The sequence below is a fragment of the Mesoplodon densirostris genome, chromosome X (assembly GCF_025265405.1).
Source record: "Mesoplodon densirostris isolate mMesDen1 chromosome X, mMesDen1 primary haplotype, whole genome shotgun sequence".
NCBI classification, from domain to species: Eukaryota; Metazoa; Chordata; class Mammalia; order Artiodactyla; family Ziphiidae; genus Mesoplodon; species Mesoplodon densirostris.
The window spans coordinates 135,989,482-136,014,868 of record NC_082681.1 but is presented as its reverse complement, the minus strand read 5'-3'; the positions used below and the strand labels follow the sequence as shown (position 1 = coordinate 136,014,868).

The 25,387-nt window shown below is 47.8% G+C and overlaps 1 protein-coding gene across 1 annotated transcript in view; it reads right to left on the bottom strand.

The window, feature by feature from the left end:
- Positions 1-25,387, bottom strand: part of PRKX (protein kinase cAMP-dependent X-linked catalytic subunit) — an 83,839-nt gene that overhangs the window by 34,268 nt on the left and 24,184 nt on the right. The window contains exon 2 of the mRNA XM_060087809.1: positions 16,627-16,795. Coding sequence (XP_059943792.1) covers positions 16,627-16,795 — 169 coding nt within the window. The remainder of the gene's footprint in view (positions 1-16,626; positions 16,796-25,387) is intronic.

Sequence of the window (25,387 nt, the reverse complement as noted above, 5' to 3'; positions counted from 1 at the left end):
TGAAGTAAGTAAGACAGAGAAAGACAAATACCATATGATATCACTTACATGTGGAATCTAAAATAGGACACAAATGAACCTACCTACGAAACAGAAACAGACTCACAGACACAGAGAACAGACTGGTGGTTGCCAAGGGGGAGGAGGGTGGGGGAGGGAGGAATTGGGAGTTTGGGGTCAGCAGATGCAAACTAGTATATAGAGAATGGATAAACAACAAGGTCCTACTGTAGAGCACAGGGAACTCTATTCACTCTCCTGCGATAAACCATATGGAAAAGAATATGATAAAGAATGCATTCATACGTATAAGGGAATCACTTTGCTGTGCAGCAGAAATTAACACGACATTGTAAATCAACTATACTTCAATTAAATCTCTAAAAAAAAAAGATATATCTCTAGGTCCATGTTAGGATACTCAGATACATGAACAGATGCAAGACATGTGTGGACACATATTAAGATTTGGTAGAGATCGATGTTAAGATATGTCTATAGGTATTAGAACAGAAAAACCAACACATACACAGATGATTACTTTGTAAGTCATCTTACAAAGATTACTTTGTCAGAAAAGATCCCTAGGTAGATGTTAAGATACTCATACAGATGGACTGATGCCCACATCTGTGTGTGGGGCGATGCTAAGATTTGGTAGAGAGCTATGTTATTGGTACAGATACATGTTAAGACATGGCATAGACATGTCACGTCATGTGTATACATACACGTTAAGATACTCATATAGGTGAACAGATGTCGAGATATGTGTGTGGACCCATGTTAAGGTTTGGCAGAGATCCATGTTATGGGTACAGGTACTCATTCGATGTGCTAAGATGTGGCACAGATGATGTTATGTTACGTGTACAGACACACGCTTAGACACGTATAGGTAGACGTTAAGATTCAGGTACACACAGATGTTAGGATACAGGGAGACACAATGCTGACGGATGGCTATCCTGTCGATGTGCAAAGGTCTCAGAAGGGCCAAGAGTAAATACCAACTTCTGATGATAAACTGGTGAACAGCTTGTTATGGGCTGAAATGTGTCCCCAACCCCCAAATTCATATGTTAGGTCCTCACCCCAGGACCTCAGGAGGTGATTCGATTAGGAAATATGGTCTTTAAAGAGGGGATGAAGGTACAGTGAGGTCACTAGGGTGGGCCCTGATCCCATAGGACAGGTGTCCCCATAAGAAGAGGAGATCAGGACACAGACACACAGAAAGGGATGACCCTCGGAGGACACAGGGAGGAGACGGCCGTCTACACGGTCTCAAAGGGCACCCACAAGACCAACATCCTGACCTCAGACTTCCAACCTCCCCAAACATGCGCTAATAAATCTGCTGCTCCAGCCGTGCCATCTGGGGCGTTTGTCTCACAGCCCGTGCAGACTCACACGGGGTGGGCACACCTCAGGGATCACACCTGGTTCAGTGCCCCCAGGGTTGTCATCAAGGCTGCAAATTTCCAGTCCATTCACGATGGCCTCCCAGACACCTGCTGGGAAAGGTGGCCATGAACAAAACCCCAAAGTAAGAGATTTCTAAGCAACGACGGGTAGGAGATGTCCCCAGAGAGTCAGGAGAGACGCATCATCCTTAGAAAGGCGCTGATCGGCTCTATTAATGGAAGAAAAGGCAGCAGCGAGAAACTGAGGAGAAAAGAAGAATATGGATGCAAGAAGAAGACAGAGTCCTGAATGAATTTTAGAGGTCATGGCAAAGAGGAAAAGCAACAACTACATCCGGGGGAGATAAGCACTGATGGAGAAGAAAGTTTGCCTGTAAAGGAGACGTAGCTATGTATGGCTGATTCACTTTGTGATATAGCAGAAACTCACACACCACTGTAAAGCAATTATACTCCAATAAAGATGTTTAAAAAAAAAAAGATGTAGAAAAAAAGTGAAACGCTCTTTGGAAGTAAGGGCTCTGTTTTTGAGCGGATTTCGGACACAGAAGCGTGACTGATGCACAAGCATATAAAGGTCCCCCTGCAGGATCGGGACACACAGAGGATGATGTGAAACAACGTGCCAACGGTGCTTGATCCCCGAGCCCCCAGCCCGGGCGTCTTCTCTGCTCAGGACACTGTGCTCCCCTCCAAGGCTGACCCCAAAGAGCTGTGTCCATCTGGGCTTCCACGAAAACAAAGGATGCTCGGAGCACCCGGCATCCCTGGGGGAGGATGCTCAGGGCATCAGCCACCAGATGGTCTGCCTGCTGGGATAGGCTGTTCCAATAAAATAAAGAAAAATACAGGCACACCTCGTTACAGTGTGCTTTGCACACACCGCCTTTTTAACAAATGCAAGGTCTGTGACAACCCTGTTCCACGAGCAACTCTATGGGCACCATTTTTGCAACAGCATTTGCTCACTTTGGGTGTCTGGGTCCCCTTTTTGGTAATTCTCGTGATACTTCAAACCTTTTCGTTATTGTGGCGATCTGTGATTTTGGATGTTTCTATTGCAAAAAAGCAAGTCATGGAAGGCTCAGAGGATGGTAAGCAATTTTTTACCAATAAAGTATTTTTCACTATGGCACCCACATTGCTTTTTTTAGACATAATGGTACTGCACACTTAACAAACTACAGTCCAGAGTAAACATAACTTTTAGATGCGCTGGGAAACCAAAAACTTCGTGTGACTCGCTTTACGGAGATATTTGCTTTACTGTTGTGCTCTGGAACAGAACCCACCGTTATCTCTGAGATCTGCCTGTAATAAACCGTATCAATATATACACAAAGCATTGGAGGAGATAGTTTGCAATGACCCAAAAACTAGCTGGAAGGAAAACCACAAAGCAATAACCAAGTGTGGCAGTGGTCAGGAAGGTGTAAGTTTATGCAATAAATAAAAAGATGGGGGACTTCCCAGGCGGTCCAGTGGTCAGGACTTGGTGCTTTCACTGCCGAGGGCACAGATTCAATTCCTGGTTGGGGAACTAAGATCCCCATAAGCCTTGCGGTGCCTGGGGTCAAATTTGAAAAAAAAACAAAACGATGGGCTGCAGAGAGGAAAAATGCCCCCCGTGGTAGACGTGAAGAACTTTTCTATGCCCAAGGGAAGCCTTTTAAAAACAAAAAAGGACAACACACTCTTCTGATGTTCAAATGAATGGCTGTTTTGTTAAGCAGTATGGTTTATATGTCTTCGCACAATATGGGGCATGCGTTACAAAAGGGTTTCTCTACATGCGCGTTTACACATGCAGACTCTTTGCACGACAGGTGCAGGTGGGGGATGACGGCTACCCTCCGATAGGGTTGCTATACGTGCCATTCTTTCTCGGTGTTGCTCGTTGATATCTGTCTCTCGGAGTCAGAGACGGCCCGGGATTCTGTCTGTAAGAAGCACGGTGGCAGCCACGTCTAGGCGTTGCTTTTCCCCCAGTTCCTGCGAGCCGTGCATCTCTGTCCTGTTCCCCTTCTCACATCTGACAGCTCAAAGGCTCAAGATTTGCAGTGTTGAGACTTGAGGGAACACAGGACGCAGAAAGAGAGCTTTGGGGTTGTGGGCTGTGGCTATTGCTACTGGAGTGAAACACAACTTTGCCCCCCCAAAGTATCTCTTTGGCACGCGGATTATTTCGAGCTGAAAACAATCAAGGCCCAAAGACTCAAAAAAGAAACTTTGACCTTCTCGCTAATAGCCTAAAAGAATTTAGACGGAGGAGCTGTTCCTGGGACCGCTATCCTCACCAGAGATGTCTGCCCGTGGTATGGGCCACCCGTGGTGGGGAAACAGCAGGGCCTGGAGATCAGGGTCCACCCTGTGTCCCATTGTCTCTGCAGGCTCAGCAAACACTTGTTTACCAACCTTTTTCTTTTCCGTTTCCATGTCAATGGCCCTCCTCCCCTTTGAAGTCCCAAGCCACTACCCCAACAGGCTCTTTCGTCTTTAGCTGAAGAGGATAGCGTTTCAGATGAGGGTTTGGACCATTTTTGTGAGTGACTCTGTTTTCTCGGGTCTCTCCCGTGTGTCCAGGGGATTCAACTTTTGTGTAACTTTCTCCTGTTCACCTGTCTCACGTCCATTTCATTCTTAGACCAGCCAGAAGAGCCTAGAAGGATAAGGAAAATGTCTTCCTCCCCGACAGGGCTTTCTGGAGAAATTGTCTGAACAGACGCCCATCTTCCTTCCATCATTTAAAATCGAGATGAGTCGTTATCTTTGGGCCACCCGCCCTCCTTCTCCGGTCCACATACCAACGTGTATGGCACGGACGTTCCGTGCCGTGATGCTTGAATAGAAGCGCACGGTATCCCAAACGCACGACAGCCTTGCTGTGTTTTGTGGGCGAGCTTAGAACCCAGCAAGGGCTTTGCGGTTCTGATGGGGAAATGTGTTCTAGGGCAGGGGTCCCCAGCCCCCAGGCCACGGTACTGGTCCGCGTCCTGTTAGGAACCGGGCCGCACAGCAGGAGATGAGCTGCCGCTCCCCACCACTCCCCATCGCTCGCATTACCACCTGAAGCCCACCATACACACACACCTTCCGCGGAAAAACTGTCTTCCACAAAACCGGTCCCCAGGGCCCAAAAGCTTGGGGACCGCTGCTCTAGGATCCTGATACCTGACCGGTGAACTTGTACACTGAACCTCTACGTAAACTGGTGACTTGCTGAATTTCTCTGGGGCAAGGCGGGTGGCCAATCTAGCTAGAACCCATGTGGAAAACCCTGGTATTCTGGGATTTCGAGGCCAAACTGAGCCCTTAAGAAGACGTGAAACAGTCAATAATATCTAAGCAAGGGCACTGTCTTCTACAGCTGTGAATTGGGTTGAAAAGGTAGGAGAAATATATATAAGCCTATCTCTCCTCTGATCCAATGCACAAACACGTGCGTGTACACACACACACACACACACACACACACACACACACACACCTGGAAGTCATCAGTGAGCTGCTAGGCAACTCATTCTTTGCGTATCTTCTGTAACTGCTCCCACAGACCCACCATCAGGATAAGAAACTGCCCTGACGTATTCTCAACCTGGAAAACAATGCGTCACGAGGTTCCAAGGCAAACTCATCTCAAGTCTCAGGAGCATCAGATAATGAACAATGCGGGGAGGTGAGCACAGGACCCAGGTGGGGTTAGCAGCGAGGAATGAGGTAACTGTCAGGGCTGAGCAAGTGAGTGGAGTGCGTCAGTCCCGAAAAACAGCGTGGCTGGACACCAGGTGATTCGGGACGGAGGCCGGGGTCACAGTCTCTCTTTTCGTCACCTGGGCTCCAGGGGAATTGCAACTTCATCCACGGGTAGGTCGACCGATACAGGAAGCAAATGAGGGTGACGTGTCTATTATCCGGCTCAATTCCTCACAGGTCAAGCCGTTCTCGGATACCAGCTGGGTGTCCTAGAATTCAACTCAGCTCTGGTACTATGCCCCCAGAGTTAGCATCAGACCCCACAGGGTAAGGGCTCCGTCCCACAAGACCCCAACGGCCAGTCCAGGGGGTCACCTGTGCTTCTGACCGACCGGCTGCAGGTGGAAGGTTGCCACGACCTCTCCTTGGGTTTCATCTGCTAGAACGGCTCACAGAAGTCGGAGGAACATTTACGCACTAGATCACCCGTTTATTTTAAGAGGAACTAACTCAGGAACAGCCAGATGGGACCGATGCAGACGGTGAGATGTGGGGAGGGGGCAGGGGACCCCGACACCCTCTCCAGGCTGCACTCTCCCCAAATCTCTACCTGTTCACCAACACAGAAGCTCTCAGAACGCTACCTTTTTGGGGTTTTATAGAGTCTTCATTACATAGGTCTGATGAACTCGCTGGCCATTGGGAAGTGAACTCAACCTCCAGCCCCCCTCCACTTCCCAAGGTCAGGGTGGGACTGACAGTTCCAACCCGCTAATGGTTGGTTCCCCTGGTAACCAGCCCCCAGCCACAGGTGACCCGGGGGCTTTCCAAGAGCCACCACTTTAACCTAACAAAAGACACCTTTATGGCTCTGGACACTTAGGAAATTTCAAGGGTTTTAGGAACTCCGTGCCAGGAACTGAGAAGACGACCAAATCAATATTTCTTACGATAAATCACTGTATCACAATCTCAAATGTCACAAACAAGGGATAGAGTGGTGAGAACTATATCGACCGATAAAGACGGATGAAAATGTTTGTTCCACAAATATCTAATGAAATCAAACAAAACTTCAACCAACCATCATACCTAAGAAAGCCACTGTATATTAAGCGGATAAGTCATTTTCACCTATGTAGATCACATGCAGAAGTGATCCGTCATCAGCTTGCTTAAGAAGCAACAGTTTTCAAATAAAGGCACCCATAACAAATAGAAATTATGGCTAGAAAACAAACAAAAACCCTGAGGGCCCTGATGCCACTTTCCTTCTCCAAATCACGAAAATCAAATAAATTATCGAAAGGAAGAAAAAAATTCCTCCGATACATCTTTGTTTCAAAGCTCCACCAGTTCAGAGGTTGCTTATATGGAAAGAATTTGTAAAGAGCTGGGTATTATTAATGATCAGAGCTAAACAAATATCCAAACAGTTCCTGACACCACGATTCCAAAAAGTTACAGTCATCACTTGGTGCTTGTGGCTGACAGGAGGCGGTCCATGTGACCACAGAGGAATTAAGCCCTTGAGTTTAGAAAATCGGAAACAGGATAAACCGCATCAGCCAATCTGTTCATCCAGTCATTCTCATCAACTGCAGGACACTCACTGTCTTTTGCACTGAGTCTATAAGAAAAATAAAAGTTTGAGGGCAAAAAGCAAGGTTTATCACATCGCTGCGAGAAAAGCACGCACGTAGTGGATCTAAAAGGCGTGGGACCCATGGTTAGCATCACTGAGCAACATCTCCAATAACTCACGATCACCCGTCTTTATTGACCTCACCACCCACTGGTTTTCTCTTTGTTTAGTGGATACATCTGGACAAGGACCCACTTCGGGGACTTCCCTGGCGGTCCGGTGGTTGAGACTTCGCCTTCCAGTGCAGGGGGTGCGGGTTCGAGCTCTGGTCGGGGAACTAAGATCCCACATGCCTCACAGCCCAAACACCAAAACACATAAAGCAGAAGCAATACTGTCACAAATTCAATAAAGACTTAAAAAATGGTCCACATCAAAAAAAAAATGTTAAAAACAAAAAAAAAACAAAGGACCCACTTCATACCTGGCAATGTCCTATCTTGGACACATTGGAAAGGGCATCTCCCGTTTGGCCTGTCATGAGCCTTGTGGGAAGCAGGGGAACTGCCTCTAAACACCAAACACAAAAGGGGGGTGTATCCCAGCAAGATGGGAAGGGTTGGCCAGGTGTATCTGTGGTTGAAGGAGGCTGGGGACAGACACACGGGGAAGTTGGAAACGGAGGCACCAGTCAAACCCTGGAGCTGTGGACGTGCTGTAGAGAGTCTGCATGTTGCCGAAGGCAGGAAGGAAAGTCACTGATGGGATTGGAAAGCAAAGGAGGACAGCTGGGTTTTCGTGTCAGAACGAAGCCCCAGTCTCCAATCAAGAGGGGATGAGCCCTGGAGAGATGACTGAGAAGAAAGAGGGGACCCAGATGAACAAAGTTGGACGGACTTTGGAGATGTGATTTAGAAGTGGAAAGGGCAGGTCTGGAAAAGATGAAAACTCTAACTCGAAAAGATACATGCACCCCTGTGTGCACAGCAGCAGTATTCACTACAGCCAAGACGTGGAAGCAACAGAAGTGTCCATCGACAGAGGAATGGATAAAGAAGATGTGGTACATATATACACAATGGAATACTACTCAGCCATGAAAAAGAATGAAATAATGCCACTTGCAGCAGCATGGATGGACCTGGAGATGATCATACTACGTGAAGTCAGTCAGACAGAGAAAGACAAATGCTATACAATATCACTCATATGTGAAATCTAAAAAGTAATAGAAATGAATCTATATACAAAACAGAAACAGACTCACAGACACAGAAGCATGGATGGACCTAGAGATTATCATATTGAGTGAAGTAAGCCAGAAAGAGAAAGACAAATACCATGTGATATCGCTTATATGCGGAATCTAAAATATGACACAAACAAACTTACTTACACAACAGAAATAGACTCACAGACACAGAAAACAAACTTATGGTTACCAAAGGGGAAGCGGGGGGAGGGGTTAAAAACTAGGGGTTTGGGGTTAACATATACACACCACTATATATACAATAACCAACAAGGACCTACTGTACAGCACAGGGAACTGTACTCAATATCTTATCATAATCTATAATGGAAAAGAATAGGAAAAAAGTTTTATATAAATAGATAAAACTGAATCACTTTGCTGTACACATGAAATGAGCACAATATTGTAAATCAACTATAGTTCAAAGAATTAAAAAAAAAAAAAGGAAGAGGAAAGGTCAGAAGCCCTGGTTAGAGTGAACACAGAAGAAAAGGAAATCAACAACAGTGCCCGGGGGTGGGGGGCGGGGAGACCCAGGAGCCGGAAGGGCCATTTGGGGGGAGTCCAAAGGAGGAACTGATTGGAGGTGTGGGGCAAAGAGGAAGGTCAAGAATTCCTTTCCAACATGAGGACCCTGAACTGCTTGCAGAGACATCTGAGCAGAAGGGACCAGGTGCCAGGTGGGCGGATGAGTCTAGCTTGGAAGGAGCAGGTGTGAGTGAGAAGCTGAGCTGAGGAGTCTAGCGTGTCTAGTGTGCAGCAAGCGCAACCACAGCACATGATTTTGGGAGCACGCGCACACGTTCACGCACGTCCGTCCCCTAGACCACGTCCACTCCCTGGTCCTCCCACCTCTACCTTGCATGGCCCATGGCCCGGCTTCTCTCCAAGGAAAAGCTAAGAGACCTCCCTCCCTCCCTCTCTGTATGCCCTCACCCCTGCCCTGCTTCCTGGAACGCGTCCACCCAAAATGCCCAGGAGGGACCTCTATGAAACAGAGTTAAAAACAGGGAGAGGCAAAAAAAAATGTGTATAATATGCTGTAAGGATGCCACACTCTGCGTGTGCATGCATGTGTGCACAGAGCTCTTTAAGTACGGGGAGAAGGACACAAGGCATCATACCAAACTGTCCACGTGGTGACCTGGTGATGGTGGAGGGACAAAGGAAGAAAGAAAAGGGAATGAGGCAAGCTGAGAAAAAAAATAAAAAAAGAAAAGAAAAGCAGAGAAGAGAAGAGAAAATGCTTAAGCACTCTCCACGGGCAGGAAAGAGAATGAGATGTCGAAAATGCACTCAAGGAGTTGAAGCAGGGACTCAGACGTCTGTACACCTGTGTTCACAGCAGCATTACAACAGCCAAGAGGTGGAAGCAAACTAAGTGTCCATGGATGGATGATGGATATAAACAAATGTGTTCCAGTCACACGATGGAATATTACTCAGCCATGAAAAAGGAAGGAAATTGTGATACAGGCTACAATGTGGATGCACCCTGAGAACATGATGCTCAGTGAGAGAAGCCAGACCTAAAAGGATACACGGTGTGTGATTCCACTCAGAGGAGGTACCTAGAGTTGTCACACTCATCAGAAAGTAGATGGTGGGGCTGGGGGAGGGGGACGCAGTGTTCCACAGACACCATGAGTTCCAGTTTTGCAAGATGAAAAGGTTCTGGAGATGATGGTTGGGATGGCTGCACGATGTGGATGGACTTAATGTCACTCAATTATACACTTAAAAATGGTCAAGAGGGCAGATGAATGGATAAAGAAGATGTGGCACGTGTATACAATGGAATATTACTCGGCCATAAGAAGAAACGAAGTTAAGTTACTTGTAGTGAGGTGGACGGACCTAGAGTCTGTCATACAGAGTGAAGTAAGTCAGAAAGACAAAAACAAATACCATATGCTGACACATATATATGGAATCTAAAATGAAAAAAAATGGTTATGAACAACCTAGGGGCAGGACAGGAATAAAGATGCAGACATCGAGCATGGACTTGAGGACACGGGGAGGGGGAAGGGTAAGCTGGGACGAAGTGAGAGAGAGGCATGGACATATATACACTACCAAACGTAAAACAGACAGCTAGTGGGAAGCAGCCACATAGCACAGGGAGATCAGCTCGGTGCTTTATGACCACCTAGAGGGGTGGGATAGGGAGGGTGGGAGGGAGGGAGACGCAAGAGGGAAGAGATATGGGGATATATGTGTATGTATAGCTGATTCACTTTGTTATACAGCAGAAACTAACACACCATTGTAAAGCAATTCTATTCCAATAAAGATGTTAAAAAAAAAGGTGAAGATGGTAAATTTTATGTGATATACATTTTACCACGATTAAAAAATTAAAATTGAAAAAATGCATTCGAGAGAACGTATTAATCAATTATTCCATAAACAGCAAAAAAAAAAAAAAAAGTGGCCGTCGTTGACAGTGACTACAGAACACACCGGCAGAGACGTCAGCTCTGAGCTCAAAGAAGCACTTTCCACCTTTGATTATTGTCTTTTATTTGCAAAGTCTGCAGTGAGCACCTCCCCTATGGCATTTTAATTAACTTAAAAGTCAGCCTCATTTAGCTGGAGACACCTAACTTTAAGTTGGTCACAATTTCTCCAGATGCTGCCGTAAAGCTGGACTTCTGCCATTAAAAGGAGAAAATGGAAAGTCACTCACGTCACCCTTTCTTGAGCCTCATCGCCCGGCGCGATCTGAGGTTCTGGAACATCCCTTCCAGTTTCTGAACCGGCTCCATGGTAACCAGTGCCCCCTGCCCGCCCCGCCGAGGTGACCTGAACTTGTTTCGCCGTCCCCAAACCCAGGGTCCCCCTGTTGCGGTCCCCAGGGGTCCCAACGCTCAGTGGCTCCATCTGATGTCTTCCCAAGGACGACCGCTCGCTCTCTCTCTCTTCCGAGACGGCTCCCTGGAAATTGCCCCACCTGGAAACCTCTCTCTCCCATCCAACTTCCCAGGAGTGTGCCAGGCCAGTACACCGCTGTGCAAGGCAGGGACGGGGTGACCTCGTGCTCTGTCCTCGCACCCCAGTCCCCAGCTGAATGCACAGGGAAGCGCACCCTCCGAGGTACCCGGGCGCAAAGTGTGTCCATCTAACCTCCCCAGAGGTGCCCTGGGGGCCTGTTCCCATCTCCTCCCCTTCTTCCTGAGTTACACACCAGCATCAACGCTGGAGCTCCCCCACAAACCCAGTCTTGCATCCAAGGTGGACTCAGATTCCTCCCCACGTCCCAGCCTCTTGGCTGACCCGTGGCCCCTGCACCAAGAACTCCCCCGCACCTGTCAGCCAACAAATGCCTTCTCCTTCTGCGCGATTCCGCTGCAGCATCCTCAGCGGCTTAGGATCTCCCGCCCCAAAGGGCTGACGATTCCATCCTTACCAACCACGCTGGGATCTACCAGAGCCTCATCGGGAACTTCACAGTTTCCCTCCATCAGGGGAATTCAAACCTCCCTTGTATAAGCATCCATCTGGCCACACCCCCCAAAATTCAAAATGGACATTTCATGATGTTTGGACAAAGAACAGAACAAGGAACTGGGAAGTGGCTGTGTTCCTTCTGTCGCAGCTTTCCCTTGCAGGCGACGGTGAAAGAGGAAGGAGAGCTATTTCTGGACTTTGGCTTCTGAAACTCAAGTGCAGAGGGGTCAAGGGAAGTCAGAACAGGGTGTTCTTTCCTCCTTAACTATCAGAAAAGCCAAGGAACAGGTTTACTAACTCCCTGTCCGTGTGCCAATGGAGATGCAGACCAGACTCAAGTCTGTGGGCAGGAAGAAAGACCTTTCCTTTAGGTCCTTTAGGGCTCGTCCTCTCCAGACTAAGACCCAAGTTCCTCTACGTGGAGATCCAAGCTGTCAGTTCGCCAATAATGAGAAGGATGTGCCCCACGGGTGATGGACCTCTGAGTTCTTTCATACCCAGATCTGTAGGGGAAAGCCAGTGCAACATGGCTGGCTAGCTGCGTCTTCTACTGCACGATGAGTGACACGGCACTGGGACTCTCACTGGGTCCACAGGTTCATCACCAAGACGAAATGATGGAACTCCACGGGCAGGGGCTGGGCCAGGAAAGTGAGAATGCACCCACACCCACCTCATCTCTGTGTGTGCCCCTATCACAGGCGTTATCAACCAACCATCCATCCATCTGTCAACCTATCTAATCTATTTGTCTACCATCTGTGTATCCAGCCAGCCAGCCAGCCACCCACCCATCTACCCAAATATCTACCTATCAATCTATTTATCTCACTATTTCTATATCACCTGCCTATTCATCCTGTCTTCCTTTCTTCCTTCCATCCATCCATCCATGCATTCTTTCTATCTATCTATCTATCCATCCATCCATCCATCCATCCATCCTGGCAGTGGTCTGTAATCAGGACTATTTCACTCCCTGGGACATTTTCTGTCAACGTCTAAAGACATGTTTTGTCATCACACCAGGGAGGGAGTGCTCCTGGCATTGAGTGGGTACACACCAGTGGTGCTGTTAAACCTCTACTGCACAGAAGCGCCGCCACCACAAAGAATTTCCTGTCCCCAAGGTCAGCGGTGCCCAGGTGAGAACGCCTGTCCTGGATCCCAGCAACTCTAAGATGCCAGCGATTTCTATACGCACAAAGCGGGGGGAGCAGACCCCGGGTCATGGTCTAGGGGCAGGACACAAGCCTTCCTCCCCGGGACATCTTGACTGTGTCACAATCCTTCTACACTGAGTTTGTCAGCTCTTGTAAAATTATGTCTACGCTGGCTGAACTGGCCTTCAGGATGGCTTTATCCCAGAACAGAATGCATTCTCTGATGTGTGTGTAACGAACGTCCTGGCCGACGTTCAACAACGCAACCACAGTAGCACTTCAAATATCGGACGCTAATAACACTGTGGGCGAACTTGCCAAATCGTTCAAGTGGAAGTTGAAACTTGAGTCTTTGTTCGGTGTGATACCCGGAATCATTGGTATTCCCTGTGGCTTCATGTGAATGCAAGTAAGGCTCACTCAACACTTCTGGAGAGTATGAAAGGCAGATGTTGGGAGAAGCAACTGATTTCCAAGAGAAACTGCACCGCTGGGGGGATTCGATACCTGCTTCCCTCGCAGTCTCTTCCCACTAAATCTGGTGCTCCATCCAGTGGCCCCGGGCACCCTACTCCCCCCGTTCGCGGGGCTGGTCAGATACAGCGCTCTCCCCCTGTTACGTGTGGGGCACCTCTGGAGTCTGCTGACCCTAGATCAATTTAATCCCAGTTTTCAAACACCGCCGGGTCCCTCAAGTGATAATGCACAGAAAACTTCCAAAGGCTACAAGTACTTTATAATAAGACCCCCGTGCACTGAAAGACCTGCACTTAGCAAGTCACTAAGTAGTAGTGTCCACCCCAAAATCTATATGCTGAAGTCCTAACCCCCAGGACCTCAGCATGTGGCTGGATTTAGAGACGGGGTCTTTAAAAAGGGGATGAAGGTGAAATGAGGTCACTAGGGTGGGTCCTGATCCCGTAGGACTGGGGTCCTTATAGGAAGATGAGGCCAGGACACAGACACGCAGAGGGACAGCCTTGTGGACTAAAGGACCAGGAAAAATTCCTGCCTGTTGGCCATAGGACAGTTGGACCTGACATAGAAAAAGACCACATTGAGGTGTGCCTGCACCCAGTGAGCTGTATGGCAACAGGAATATCAAGGTAGCAAAGAGACTGCCAGATTATAGAGCTACCACAGTGCAGAGCGATCACACTCTTTAAAAGAGAAAACCCGATTTAGATAACCTGGGGTCAAATTCCATCCCACTGAAACTAGGGCTTACAGCCTTTGTGATGGAAACAATTTAGGTACTTATCCAAAAGCAAGGAACATCGGAATACAGAATCCGTGTCCCTCTGGATCCAGCAGTCTACCCTACCTGATGAGGAAACCGCCTGATTAGCTGTCCAGGAGTAAAGGACGCAGAGTTATCTGACTACAGCTCTGTTTATCATGGTCCTCCTTTTCCCTATTCCCTTTTAACTTCCCAAAGCTCAAGGATTCTATCCTGGGGACTCCTCTGACGTAGTTAGAAAGCATCTCCAGAGCCCATCACCTAGGCTGGTCCCCACTCCAGGAGACGACGGGGTGTGTGTTACTTTGCTGGGGCTGCTGTAACAAAAGACCACAAACTGGGTAGCTTAAACAACAGAAATGCATCCTCTCATAGTTCTGGAGGCCAGAAGCCCAAGATCGGGGTGTTGGTGGGCGTGGTTCCTTCTAGAATCTCCAGGGAAGGATCCATCCTAGCTTCTTCTATAGCTTCTGGTGGTTGCCAGCAATCCCTGGGGTTCCTCAGCTTGTGGCCACATCACCCCCAATCTCCACCTCTGTCTTCACGTGGCCTTCTCCTCTCTGTGTGTCTTTGTGTGTCTTCTCCGCTTGTTACAAGGACACCCATCACATCGGATGGAGAACCCAGCTTACTCCTATAGGGCCTCGACCTACATCTTGATTTTACACCTACAAAGAAGACCCAACTTCCAAATAAGTCACATTCACGGGTACTGGGGGTCAGGACATCAACGTATCTTTTGCGGTGGCGGGGGGGGGGACACGACACACAATTCAACACACAACAAGGTGGAGTTCCCAGAATGGAAGCCATCCCCCAAGATTCCCTAGAGCATCACCCTAATGTTTCCAGGGGGACGTGCCTGATCCCAGAAAATATGCGTTGAGGTGACCTCAGCAACCCCGCTGGGCGGCATACCCACCGCCCACGCACAGCCCTGGAAAGCGCTCCTCCCACTGGCTTCTTCCCCCTTCTCCAAACTTGTGTCTTCTCAACACCAATGTCTCAGACTTTTCGTTGTCACCATCAATTCCACCTGCTTCTCTTCCGTGTTCTCCTAATTTCACTGCAGACACATAACAGATCACGCCACTTGGTTTCCTGAGCAAACCGGAAGCCAGCGGCCAGGTGCCCCGTCTTCCTGGGAAAACTCAGCCACAAAGCACCCTCGGGGACACACCCTGGGGTTCTGGCTTGAGACTTCCTGTATCTGGTAAAAGCCCAAGACCGTTCTCCGAAATCACGTGAGAATGACATGGCAACAGATAAAGGCGTCCACATCTCCTTTATAACGTGTGTCCTGAAAACCCTAGCCCACTGAAGTCTTTACCCAGAACCACTCTTTCAGTTTCTAGAAGAGACACCAGAAGTAGAAGCTTTTCTTCTTTCCAGAAGAAGATCTACACGCGTGAGATTTTCTACCCATCTTCCCACCACTTCCCAGCGAGGAGGAGACTCAGACCTGAACAGGGAGGGGTGGTGACTCTGCTGCATTGGCTAGTTTTTTGGTTTGTTTTGATTTTAATGACTCACCAGCATGAGACTCTACTGACCCGTCCACACGGGCCCAACACGGCCACTGGGCTTCATAAAAGGAAAGTAAGACACGAAGTCAGCTCCTTCCCTCTGTCACCCACCCAACATGCCACCCGTCCCTGCTCCGAGTGACACACTGTTTCAGGCCCTGGGGACGTTGCTCTGGTGGCTGTGAGTTGACAGGTGTTATCTCCCTGCACAGGGGGCACATGCAAGATGCTCCAAGAGCAGGGTGGAGGCGCCTGTCTCTGTGTACAGGCAGGTGTATCGCAGAAGAAAGGCAGGTGAGGGTGAGGTGGGAGAGGCAGGGGGTGGGGAGAGGCACCAGAGGGGGGCGGGTGGCCCTGGGGTGACAACATGGATGGCACCTCCCACCTTCTACTGCAGGTCACTTTCCTGGGACGATGCGGGGAAGAGCATCTGAAAAGAGCCAGAGCCAGAGGCAAAGCCAGAGCCAGGGGCAAAGCCAGAGCCCGGGATGGGCTGTTTCTAGGACACTGAGCCCCTGGGGTCATTCCCTGCGGATTTGTCAGCAGAGTCGCAGATCATCGGAGGGCCGTGCGGGTGAAGGGATCACTACGGCTGTAGTTAAAGCAAAGAACGCCTTGAAAGAGGCACGTCTGGGAGGCCAAGAACAGCTGGGCACTCGGGCCAGAGAGGGGGGCCCACGCCAGGCTGGGCGGGGAGGGGTCAGGGGCTGAAAGGGGCGTGAGGAAGGCGGCGGAACGGGTGGGAAGCAGTGGAAGGCCCCCGGGGATGGGGACGGGGAGCCCTCTGTGGACGCCCACACCTCTGGCCCCTGAGTGGGGTATGGCCTTACCCTCCGCCAGCAAAGAGCGTGGCAGAAAGAGCGATCCGTTTGGTCCCTATTGGGCACCTTCAACTGGAAGGTTCTATGAGGCATCGACATGGGGATACTGAACGGTCAACTAGAAACCCAAGAAAGGATGTGAGTGAGCAGAGGTGAGCAGGTGACTGAGGTCCCAGGAGGAGCGGCTGGACGGGGTGTCCAGGGAGCTGGGGGTGGCAGTAGGGGACAGAGCCTCTGGCGGGGCCCCAGGTGCCCCTGTGGACACGCAGCTCGTGCAGGGGGCGCGGCACCAGGCGGGCCACCCTGGGCAGGCACGTGTGGGAACGGCGCCTTTCTCCGCGCGACCGGGAGCTGAGATGTCTCAGCGAAGTGTGACCCGCTGTGACCGCGGCTCCCTTCCACCTCCCGCGGGAAAATGCACCTGGGGCCCGGCAGGGTGGGGACCCGGAGAAGGGAGACTCACAGCTTGACCAGGAACGGGTGGCTGACTTCCTTCAGCACGGATTTCTCGTTGTGCACGTGCTGTTCCTGCTTCAGGCGGATGACGTCTGGGATGCTCATCACCTTCAGGGCGAAGAAGTGTGTGCCCTGCTTCTCGCGGACCAGCTGCACGCGGCCGAACGTCCCTGTACCTGCAGTGGGGACAGGCGGTGTCAGCAGCCACGGTCCCCGTGACGGGAGACCAGCGCCCCGACCTCAAGAGAACCTGGAGGCTCAGACAACTCAGTACCGGGCGATACACCTGGTGCGAGGGCTGGGTGCCAGGCACCTGTCTGGAACGGTCAGTTGAACTGATACACACACAGGATCACTTGCCCCCGAATTGTTCTTTAATAGGGGCGACTGGCCATCCTTTCTGCAAATGAGTCATCCCAGAGGAAACACACACACAAACACACACACAGGGAAAGGCAGAATGGAAAAGGATGCTAAATACATTCCTTCAATGTGTCTTTTTCTTTAGGTTTTCTAAATCAAGACAAGAAGAGAAAATAAACGTACGGTTGCCAGGGGGGATAGCAGGGGGTGGGGAGAGATAAATTAGGAGTTTGGGATTAGCAGATACACACTAGTATACATAAAACAGGTGAACAACAAGGACCTACTGTAGAGCACAGGGAACTCGACTCAACATCTTATAATAACCTATAATAGGAAAGAATCTGAAAAAGAATAGATATGCATATATATAACCCAATCACTTTGCTGTGCACCTGAAGCTAACACAACATTGTGAATTAACAATACTTCAGTTTAAAAAATTGGATTAAAAAAAAATCAGAAGATAACTCTTTCCATGAAAAACTTGTGAGTATCCTTGCCAGGTTCCTATTTATCCCACGAAGCACTGTACGAGAGGCTAATAAACTCAAAACTGTAGTACACGTGTTGGTGATTGCCACTGTCCTGTTAAAACAAAACAAAACAACCCAAAAAAGGCTAAGTGTAACACAGCCCTCCTCACAAGCTTCTTCCTTGAACCCATTAATGCCAGCTAAACGCACTCAGTGTTTCTGTGAAAACTTGTCAAGGGTTAGCATCAAGTGATGCAGATACTAACAGAGAGAAGAATTTAAAAAGTGCAACCACTGCAAACATGAAAGGAAATCCACAGTATACATGCAAAAGGAAATCAAACCCTCTCGTGTACCATGCTGTGACACGGTCAACCCAATGTCTCCTCCTCTTTGGTCTCCCTCCAGCCAGCAATCACTTAAGGCGCCTCTGAGATGAAAGATCCAAAGGAATTTTATCTACGTCCAGAGAAAAGGTAAAGTTGGGCAGAAAAATGCCATCTGTATGTGTGAGCCTCTGGAAGCTTATCCAAGACGGCTGTCCTTCCTGCCCCTGTCTATCGAAGAAATAACGCAGAGGACAGGCTCTTCCAGGGGAAGAAGGTGTGGAAAAAGCCAACGAATTGGGGCTCCCTGGCTGGAAGAATGGTAATCAACATGATGAGAAAGCAGGAAAAAAGGAATTCAAGGATGGCTCGAAGAGGAAAAAGACCTTCAACACGACCATACAGCCACCTTCTCCTCTTTCATAGAGTTGGGAATGCCATTTACGGCACATGGTAAGATGGAGAGGAAAAGAAAGTTATACCTATGCCATAGGTTTGGGGGGAGGGCATTTTCTACAAATTAAAATTCTAAAGCTGCAAAATAAGTCAGTACATCTACTGGCTTAACGCAGCTGGGGTGAGGGACACTGATAAGTCACCTTGGCTTTTTTTTTTTTTTTTTTTGCGGTACGCGGGCCTCTCACTCTTGTGGCCTCTCCCGTTGCGGAGCACAGGCTCCGGACACGCAGGCTCAGCAGCCATGGCTCACGGGCCCAGCTGCCCCAAAGCACGTGGGATCTTCCCGGACCGGGGCACAAACCCGTGTCCCCTGCATCAGCAGGCGGACTCTCAACCACTGCACCACCAGGGAAGCCCGTCACCTTGGCTTTTAAAGGAAGTTCCCAATCGTGAATATTTTATTATTGCGGAAGTAGAAAGTGATGTACAAACGTGAAGGAAAGAAGTTGTGCCAGAAGAAGCAAATGATGAGCCCCAATACGTTTTTTAAAAGTACATCCTCATCAAAAGATAATTCAGAAGTAAAAATAGAATTGTATCACAGTTAGGCAGTGTTGACAAAGTTCTGTGGAATCAGATCAACACAGAGAGGCACGTAGGGAAAGGGCTCTGAGGAGAGTGAATTGATACAGTTTAGGTGTTTTCATGAGAACGCTGGTGTTTCCGTTTGGTAAAGGGTGGATGAATGGGAACCGAGGACACTGGCATAGCATCTAGTGCAAGTTTTGCCTTTGATTTGTTCTATGCACCCAAGGCAAACAAATTAACTGGTTTGGACTCATACTGTTTTAATCTCTCTGATAGAACAGGTAGATCACTATATAAACGTTATCAATTGTCTCGCCACACGCTTAAATTCTAATGATGAAAAGAAAGACAGCACAGCTATGACTCAACAGATTTCTTTTTTCTTTTTACCTTTCTGCCTGCAACATCTTTTAAGCTTGCTCTGAGCTGTGTGTGCTGTAAACACTGAGAACTCAAAGCAGAGTGCCTGCAGTGCAGACATGGGGGAAGTCCCTCAGCACCACAATCAGATTACAGGATGATATAGGGAAACCATCTTGTTGAAGGCAGATGAAACCAGCATGCTGTAATTTTTAAGCTGACTGGCTTTAGTGCACTGAAGACAAAAACAACATTCAGTGGTGCTGGTATGAAGCTGTTATTGCAGTAGAAAGAAAAAGGACAAATATCTTTTCCTGCTCGGTGCTGGCAGGCTCTCCAACATACATCCCCAGCTCTCAACACCTCCCATTAGAAAGTAGAGAAGCCCACCTTTTAGCTTTGCTGCAGGTAAGGATGGTTACGTGACCCACCTCTGCCCAATAAGAGACGAAATGGAATATTATTCAGTGTAAAAATGAAGGAAAGCCTTGTTGATTATCTATTTTATATACACTAGTATGTGTATGTTAATCCCAGGCTCCTGACTGAGCCCTCCCCGTCATGTTTCCCCTTTGGTAAACATAAGTTTGGTTTTCGAAATCTGTGAGTCTGTTTCTGTTTTGTAAGTAAGTTCATTTATATCATTTTTAATTAGATGCCACAGATGAGTGACAGCATGTGATCTTTGTCTAACTTACTTCACTTAGCGTGACAATCAACTATACTCCAATAAAATGAAACAACGAAGGAAATCCTGCCACTTGGGACATCACGGAGGAGCCCTGAGAGCATTATGCTAAGTGAAATAAGTCCAACAGAGAAACACACACTGTATGATCTCACATATATGAGGAATCTAAAAAAAGGCAAACTCACAGAAACAGAGTCGACGGTGGTCGCCAGAGGTGAGGGGAGAGCGATGGGGGGAATGGATGATGGGGGTTAAAAGGTCGAAGGTTACAATTACAAAATAAATAAGTCCTGGGGATGTCAAGTAGGGCATGGTGACTACAGCTGGTAACACTGTATTGTTTACTTGAAAGCCGCTAAGAGAGTAGATCTTAAAAGTTCTCATCACAGGGCTTCCCTGGTGGCGCAGTGGTTGAGAGTCCGCCTGCCGATGCAGGGGACACGGGTTCGTGCCCCGGTCCGGGAAGATCCCACAGCCGCGGAGTGGCTGGGCCCGTGAGCCATGGCCGCTGAGCCTGCACGTCCGGAGCCTGTGCTCCTGTTAAAAAAGTTCTCATCACAAGAAAAAAATGTGTAACTATGTGAGGTGATGGATGTTAACTAGATAGACTGTGGTGATCACTTTGCAATATACACGAATATCCAATCATTGTGCTGCACACCCAGAACGAATACAGTGTTATACGTCAAACACATCTCGAAACAACGGGGGAAAAAAAAAACTATTTCTCAACTACACTCCAATAAAAATTTAAAAAATAAAGAAAGGGGTCACCTTGAACACAAGGTATCTCTTTACTGTGAAGTCACAACAGAGGGGAGAAAAGAAAAAGAACTGCAGAGTGAGGTGTGGGCAAGTGCAGAAAACGCATTTCGCATGGTCAGAAGGGACTGACCGGCCCTCTTCCTCAGCCCCAAACCCACAAACTGTCCCGAGAGGAGGGAGGTCACACAGGGACCATGGGAAAGCCTTTGCCCTGCAGAGACTCCAGGTAAAAAACGCGACCGCCTTATTTTGTCTTTGAAAGCCCATAATGTAAATGAAGCAGATGGAAAATCAAAGAAACTAGGATTTAAGTCTGTGGGGGTCATTTTAAGTTTGCTGGACCTGAAAACACTTGGGGAAAATCCATACAGAATGAGCACGGGAAGAGTACCGTGGAATGCCAGGTAATTACAAAAGGAGAAAATGGAAACCACTCTGGGTTTTATTTGGGGGTATGGGGATCAGAGGGGTAATGAAAGAAATGACAGGGAGGCCACTCCCTCTGATTTCACCCTTCTTCCCCCTCTGGTCTCCCCACCTTTTCCCGCAGCATGTTCTATAGAAAAAATCCACTAATGGACCAACACGCCAGAAAACCGACATCGCCCACCTGGACCCTACTCAACCTCTGTGCTGGGAGGGGACCCACGGTGGGCCTGGTCCTGTCTGGGTCACCTACACACAGTTTTTCTAACGCTCCTCCCACCAGTTGAGGGTGGAATTGTGTCCCCCAAGAGATAGATTCAATTTCTAACCCTGGAACCTGGGAACGGGACCTTATTTGGAAAAAGGTCTTTGTAGAGGTGATGAAGTGAAAGGTCTGAGATGAGGTCCTCCTGGAGGACGGTGGCCCTACATCCAATGACAGGGTCCTTCTAAGAGACAGAAGAGGAGAGACACAGACACAGAGGAGAAGCCACGTGAAGACAGAGGCAGAGATGGGAGGGATGTGGTTGCAAGCCCAGGGACGTGTGGAACCCCAGAAGCTGGAAGAGAAGGGAAGGACCCTCCCCTGGAGCCTCTGGAGGGAGCATGGCCCTGGGGCACCTTGACCTCCGGCATGTGGTCCCCAGGATTCGGAGAGGATGAATGCCTATGGTTTTAAGCTTCCCAGTTTGGCGGTAATCTGTTATGGCAGTTCCAGGGGTACAAATTCAACCACGCGATGCAAGGATTCTTCTAGCACCCTTCTTATTTAATCACCTAATACTATGTGTTCATGTTTTCGCATACAGAACCTAACAGGATTTTTACTTGTCTTCCTCCTGTTTTAGAACACGTTTGGAAATGAAAATTTACATTTTTCAAATACCCCAGCAGGGATCTGCTCAAGTCTTTTGATACACTGATGTGGTTTGGGAAATCCGGGGAAATTTAAAGGCCAACACGGAGGACACTACACTCCATTGTCTTTGGCCAGATAGTTGATGAGGAGATAGTCAAGGAAAACAATCAGAATTCATAAAAAGAAAAGCCGCTCTGTTCTGGAAAAGTGATGAACTTTCCAAAAGCTTATCAAAAGAAGCATGCAAACCATGAGTCTGCTCCAAGAGAGAACAGGATGATAGCTAACAATAGCAACATTTTCTGGGCAAAGGAAACATTGCTGGGTTTCTGCTCCGGTGGGGTAAGCCCCTGGCCTGTCCTCACCAGGAGCACGCCCCCGCCAGAGAAGGGAATTTCTCTTGGAGACTCTGAAACAGGAAGTTTCACCAGAAAGACAGCCAAATTCCACATTCCCTTTTATGAATTGCATTTGCATTTCATGTTTTAATTACTGGGAAGTGAGAAGATTCCTCCTCTTACAAAGGTTTTTGTAAAAGTGTATACGCATAATGTCTCCTGCGAAAAATGGACTTAATTAAGCTTACTGTTATGACATAGAAGTCTGGCTTCCCAATGACTATTTTTTTTTATCCTTCAGACTGCAGCAATCAAATGAAATATGCAATGCCCCTCTACCTATTTCTAGATACCTCTGACAAAATTTAACCTTGAAGAAACACACTGCTTTTTTATTACTTTACATCGTGGAGACCATCGGCAGTGACGTTACCTTACACACTTCTGTCTTGTGCTTTAAGGAAAAAAGACTCCCCAAGAAAGGACGTATCCACTCTTTGATGATGAAAGGGGGAGAAACAAACCCTTTGAGGACATGTTTAAGGAGAACATTTATTTCACAAATACAGGAAAAGACAACTTGAAATAACAGGATCATGATAACAACCCGTGGAGCAGAATCAAGATAGAAATTCCACCAAGGTAGAAATTAGCAAAGACTGGTTAAACGTGCAAAGGGAGTCCTGTACGTAAAAAACGTATTTCCTGTGTTCTGTTGAAAATTAGGGAACTGAACCATTTTTTAACCTGACGAGAAATCACCTTTTCTTTTCTTCCTGTTTCAGAGATTCAGAAATAGTATTGGTTCCCTAAAAATGACTGAGTTCGTGCTTTGAAGGGTCTGCTCTAAATAAGGTGAAGTCTGGGGGGGAGGGATGAATTGCGAGATTGGGATTGACATATACACACTACTGAATATAAAACAGATAACTAATAAGGACCTACTGTAGAGCACAGGGAACTCTACTCAATACTCTGTAATGACCCATATTTTAGAAAAGAATTCTATTTTTCTATATTTTAGAAAAGAATTCTATTCTTTTAGAAAAGAATCTAAAAAAGATATATGTATTACTGAATCACTTTGCTGTACACCTGAAACTAACACAACGTTGTAAATCAACTATACTCCCATAAAAAGTTCAAACAATAAATCAATAAATAGGATGAAGTCTCGTCCACACAGCAAGGGAGGGGCAGTTATTTGATTATGCAAACAATTCTTAAACACACACACACACACACATTTTCCATTCTGGGTCCACGCTGGGGATGAAACAATTCTGAACAGGAGGTGCCACGGCTGTGGGGATGGATTCGGGGGTCTGAGGTGTCAAGACCTGTCTTTCACATCTGTGGGCCTAATCCAGCAATGAAAAACATCAGCTTCATCCTTCTAGTCCATTCTTTACCCAAAGATCCCAGGGTGGCCTCCCGGGTGTTACCTTCTTACAAGGGATAAAAGCACCTTCTGGACCCAGAATCCAAGCTCAGATTTCGTGCAGAAAGCCTTTCAGTGACCTCCACTGTTACCCAAAGAAGGCCCACTCGGGAGATCCTATAAAGCCAGCTCTTGGTTTTAACTTCGTCCTTTGTTTACGGAAGATGTTATCACTGGGGGTCCCGGAGGAGGGCACGTGGGGACTCCCCTCTGTGGACTCTTCTACAACTTCTCCTGCGTCTTCAACTACTGAGTTAATCGTCTTAAACTATGTCATAATAAAAAGTTCTTGTAAAAAATCGCGTCTGTCGTACACCCTAGAGGATCCTATGCCCCACGTGACCATCTTCAAGAAGCCCTGTGTCCGAAATCCATAGATTCCAGATTCGACCAGAGACACTTTGCTAAAGGCATCGGTAGAGAAGGACCGATTGTACCAGCTCACCTGCCTTCTTTTTCTTAACCTGACTGTATCCCCCCGACCCCTGTCAAAAACAGGAAGGAACGGATACACAGATACGTGGACAGATAGAAAGAATGGAGAGATGGATGAACGATAGACAGATGACAGACAGATATGGGCTTTGTAAGCCTGTTTCCCAAAGAGGAGATAAAACCTCATCACAATCCACCTGACAATTACCTGTAATCTCCATCTTCATTTAGTAACAGCCGACGCAACTTTAGGACAGTCGAAACCACTCCGTCAAACCTTAAAGCACAGAGAGCTGGGAAGAGGATTAAATACACCCGTCACCCGGTTTCTGACGTCAAGAAACCTCACTCCTGAAGACTCCCGGGATCCGGATGCCAACTAATTTCAACTCACTTCCCACAGCCGTCTGATGGAAAGAAACCATTTTTTGTTTAATATTTATTTTACTTATTTTATTTTTGGCTGCGTCGGGTCTTAGTTGCGGTATGCGGTGGGCGGCGTGCGGGCCTCTCTCTAGTTGCGGCGCGAGGGCTCAGTAGTTGTGGCACACGGGCTTAGTTGCTCCGCGGCATGGAGGATCTTAGTTCCCCAACCAGGATCGAACCCACGTCCCCTGCATTGGAAGACGGATTCTTAACCACTGGACCACCAGGGAAGTCCAGAGAAAACTATTTTTTTTAATGGAACTATAGGTAATTTACAATGTTGTGTTAGTTTCAGTTTACAGCAAGTGATTCAGTTCTTTACATATATATATATATATTCTTTTTCAGATTCTTTTCCATTATAGGTTATTACAAGATATTGAGTACAGTTCCCTGTGCTCTACAGTAAGTCCTTGTTGTTTATCTATTTTATATATAGCAGTGTGTACCTGTTAATCCCAAACTCCTAATTTATCTCTCCCTCCCAAGACCCACTACCCACTTTGGTAACCAGAAGTTTGTTAGAGGTAAAGCTTTTTCAGGGGAGCATCTCATGATCACAAAGACACCAACTGCAAGAGTTCTTAGTACGTATCCACCCCATCCCGAAACAGTCTGCACCCGCCCCTTGTATACTGAGCATAATCATACCCGAATGATAACGACAATTTTTCAATACCTGTTTCTACTGGTAGGAAGGGAGCTGAGCTAAAGCTCAGAAAGAGGTGCCCCAACCATCTCTAAAGAAAGACCTGCCTTACTGGCCATCCCATCCCCTGCACCCTCCACTTCTTTGTAACCTGCGATCTCTCTTGAAGTTACGATGGATGCTCAGTGTGCCTTGCACTGGGGCATCCCAGATGCTAACAAAACAG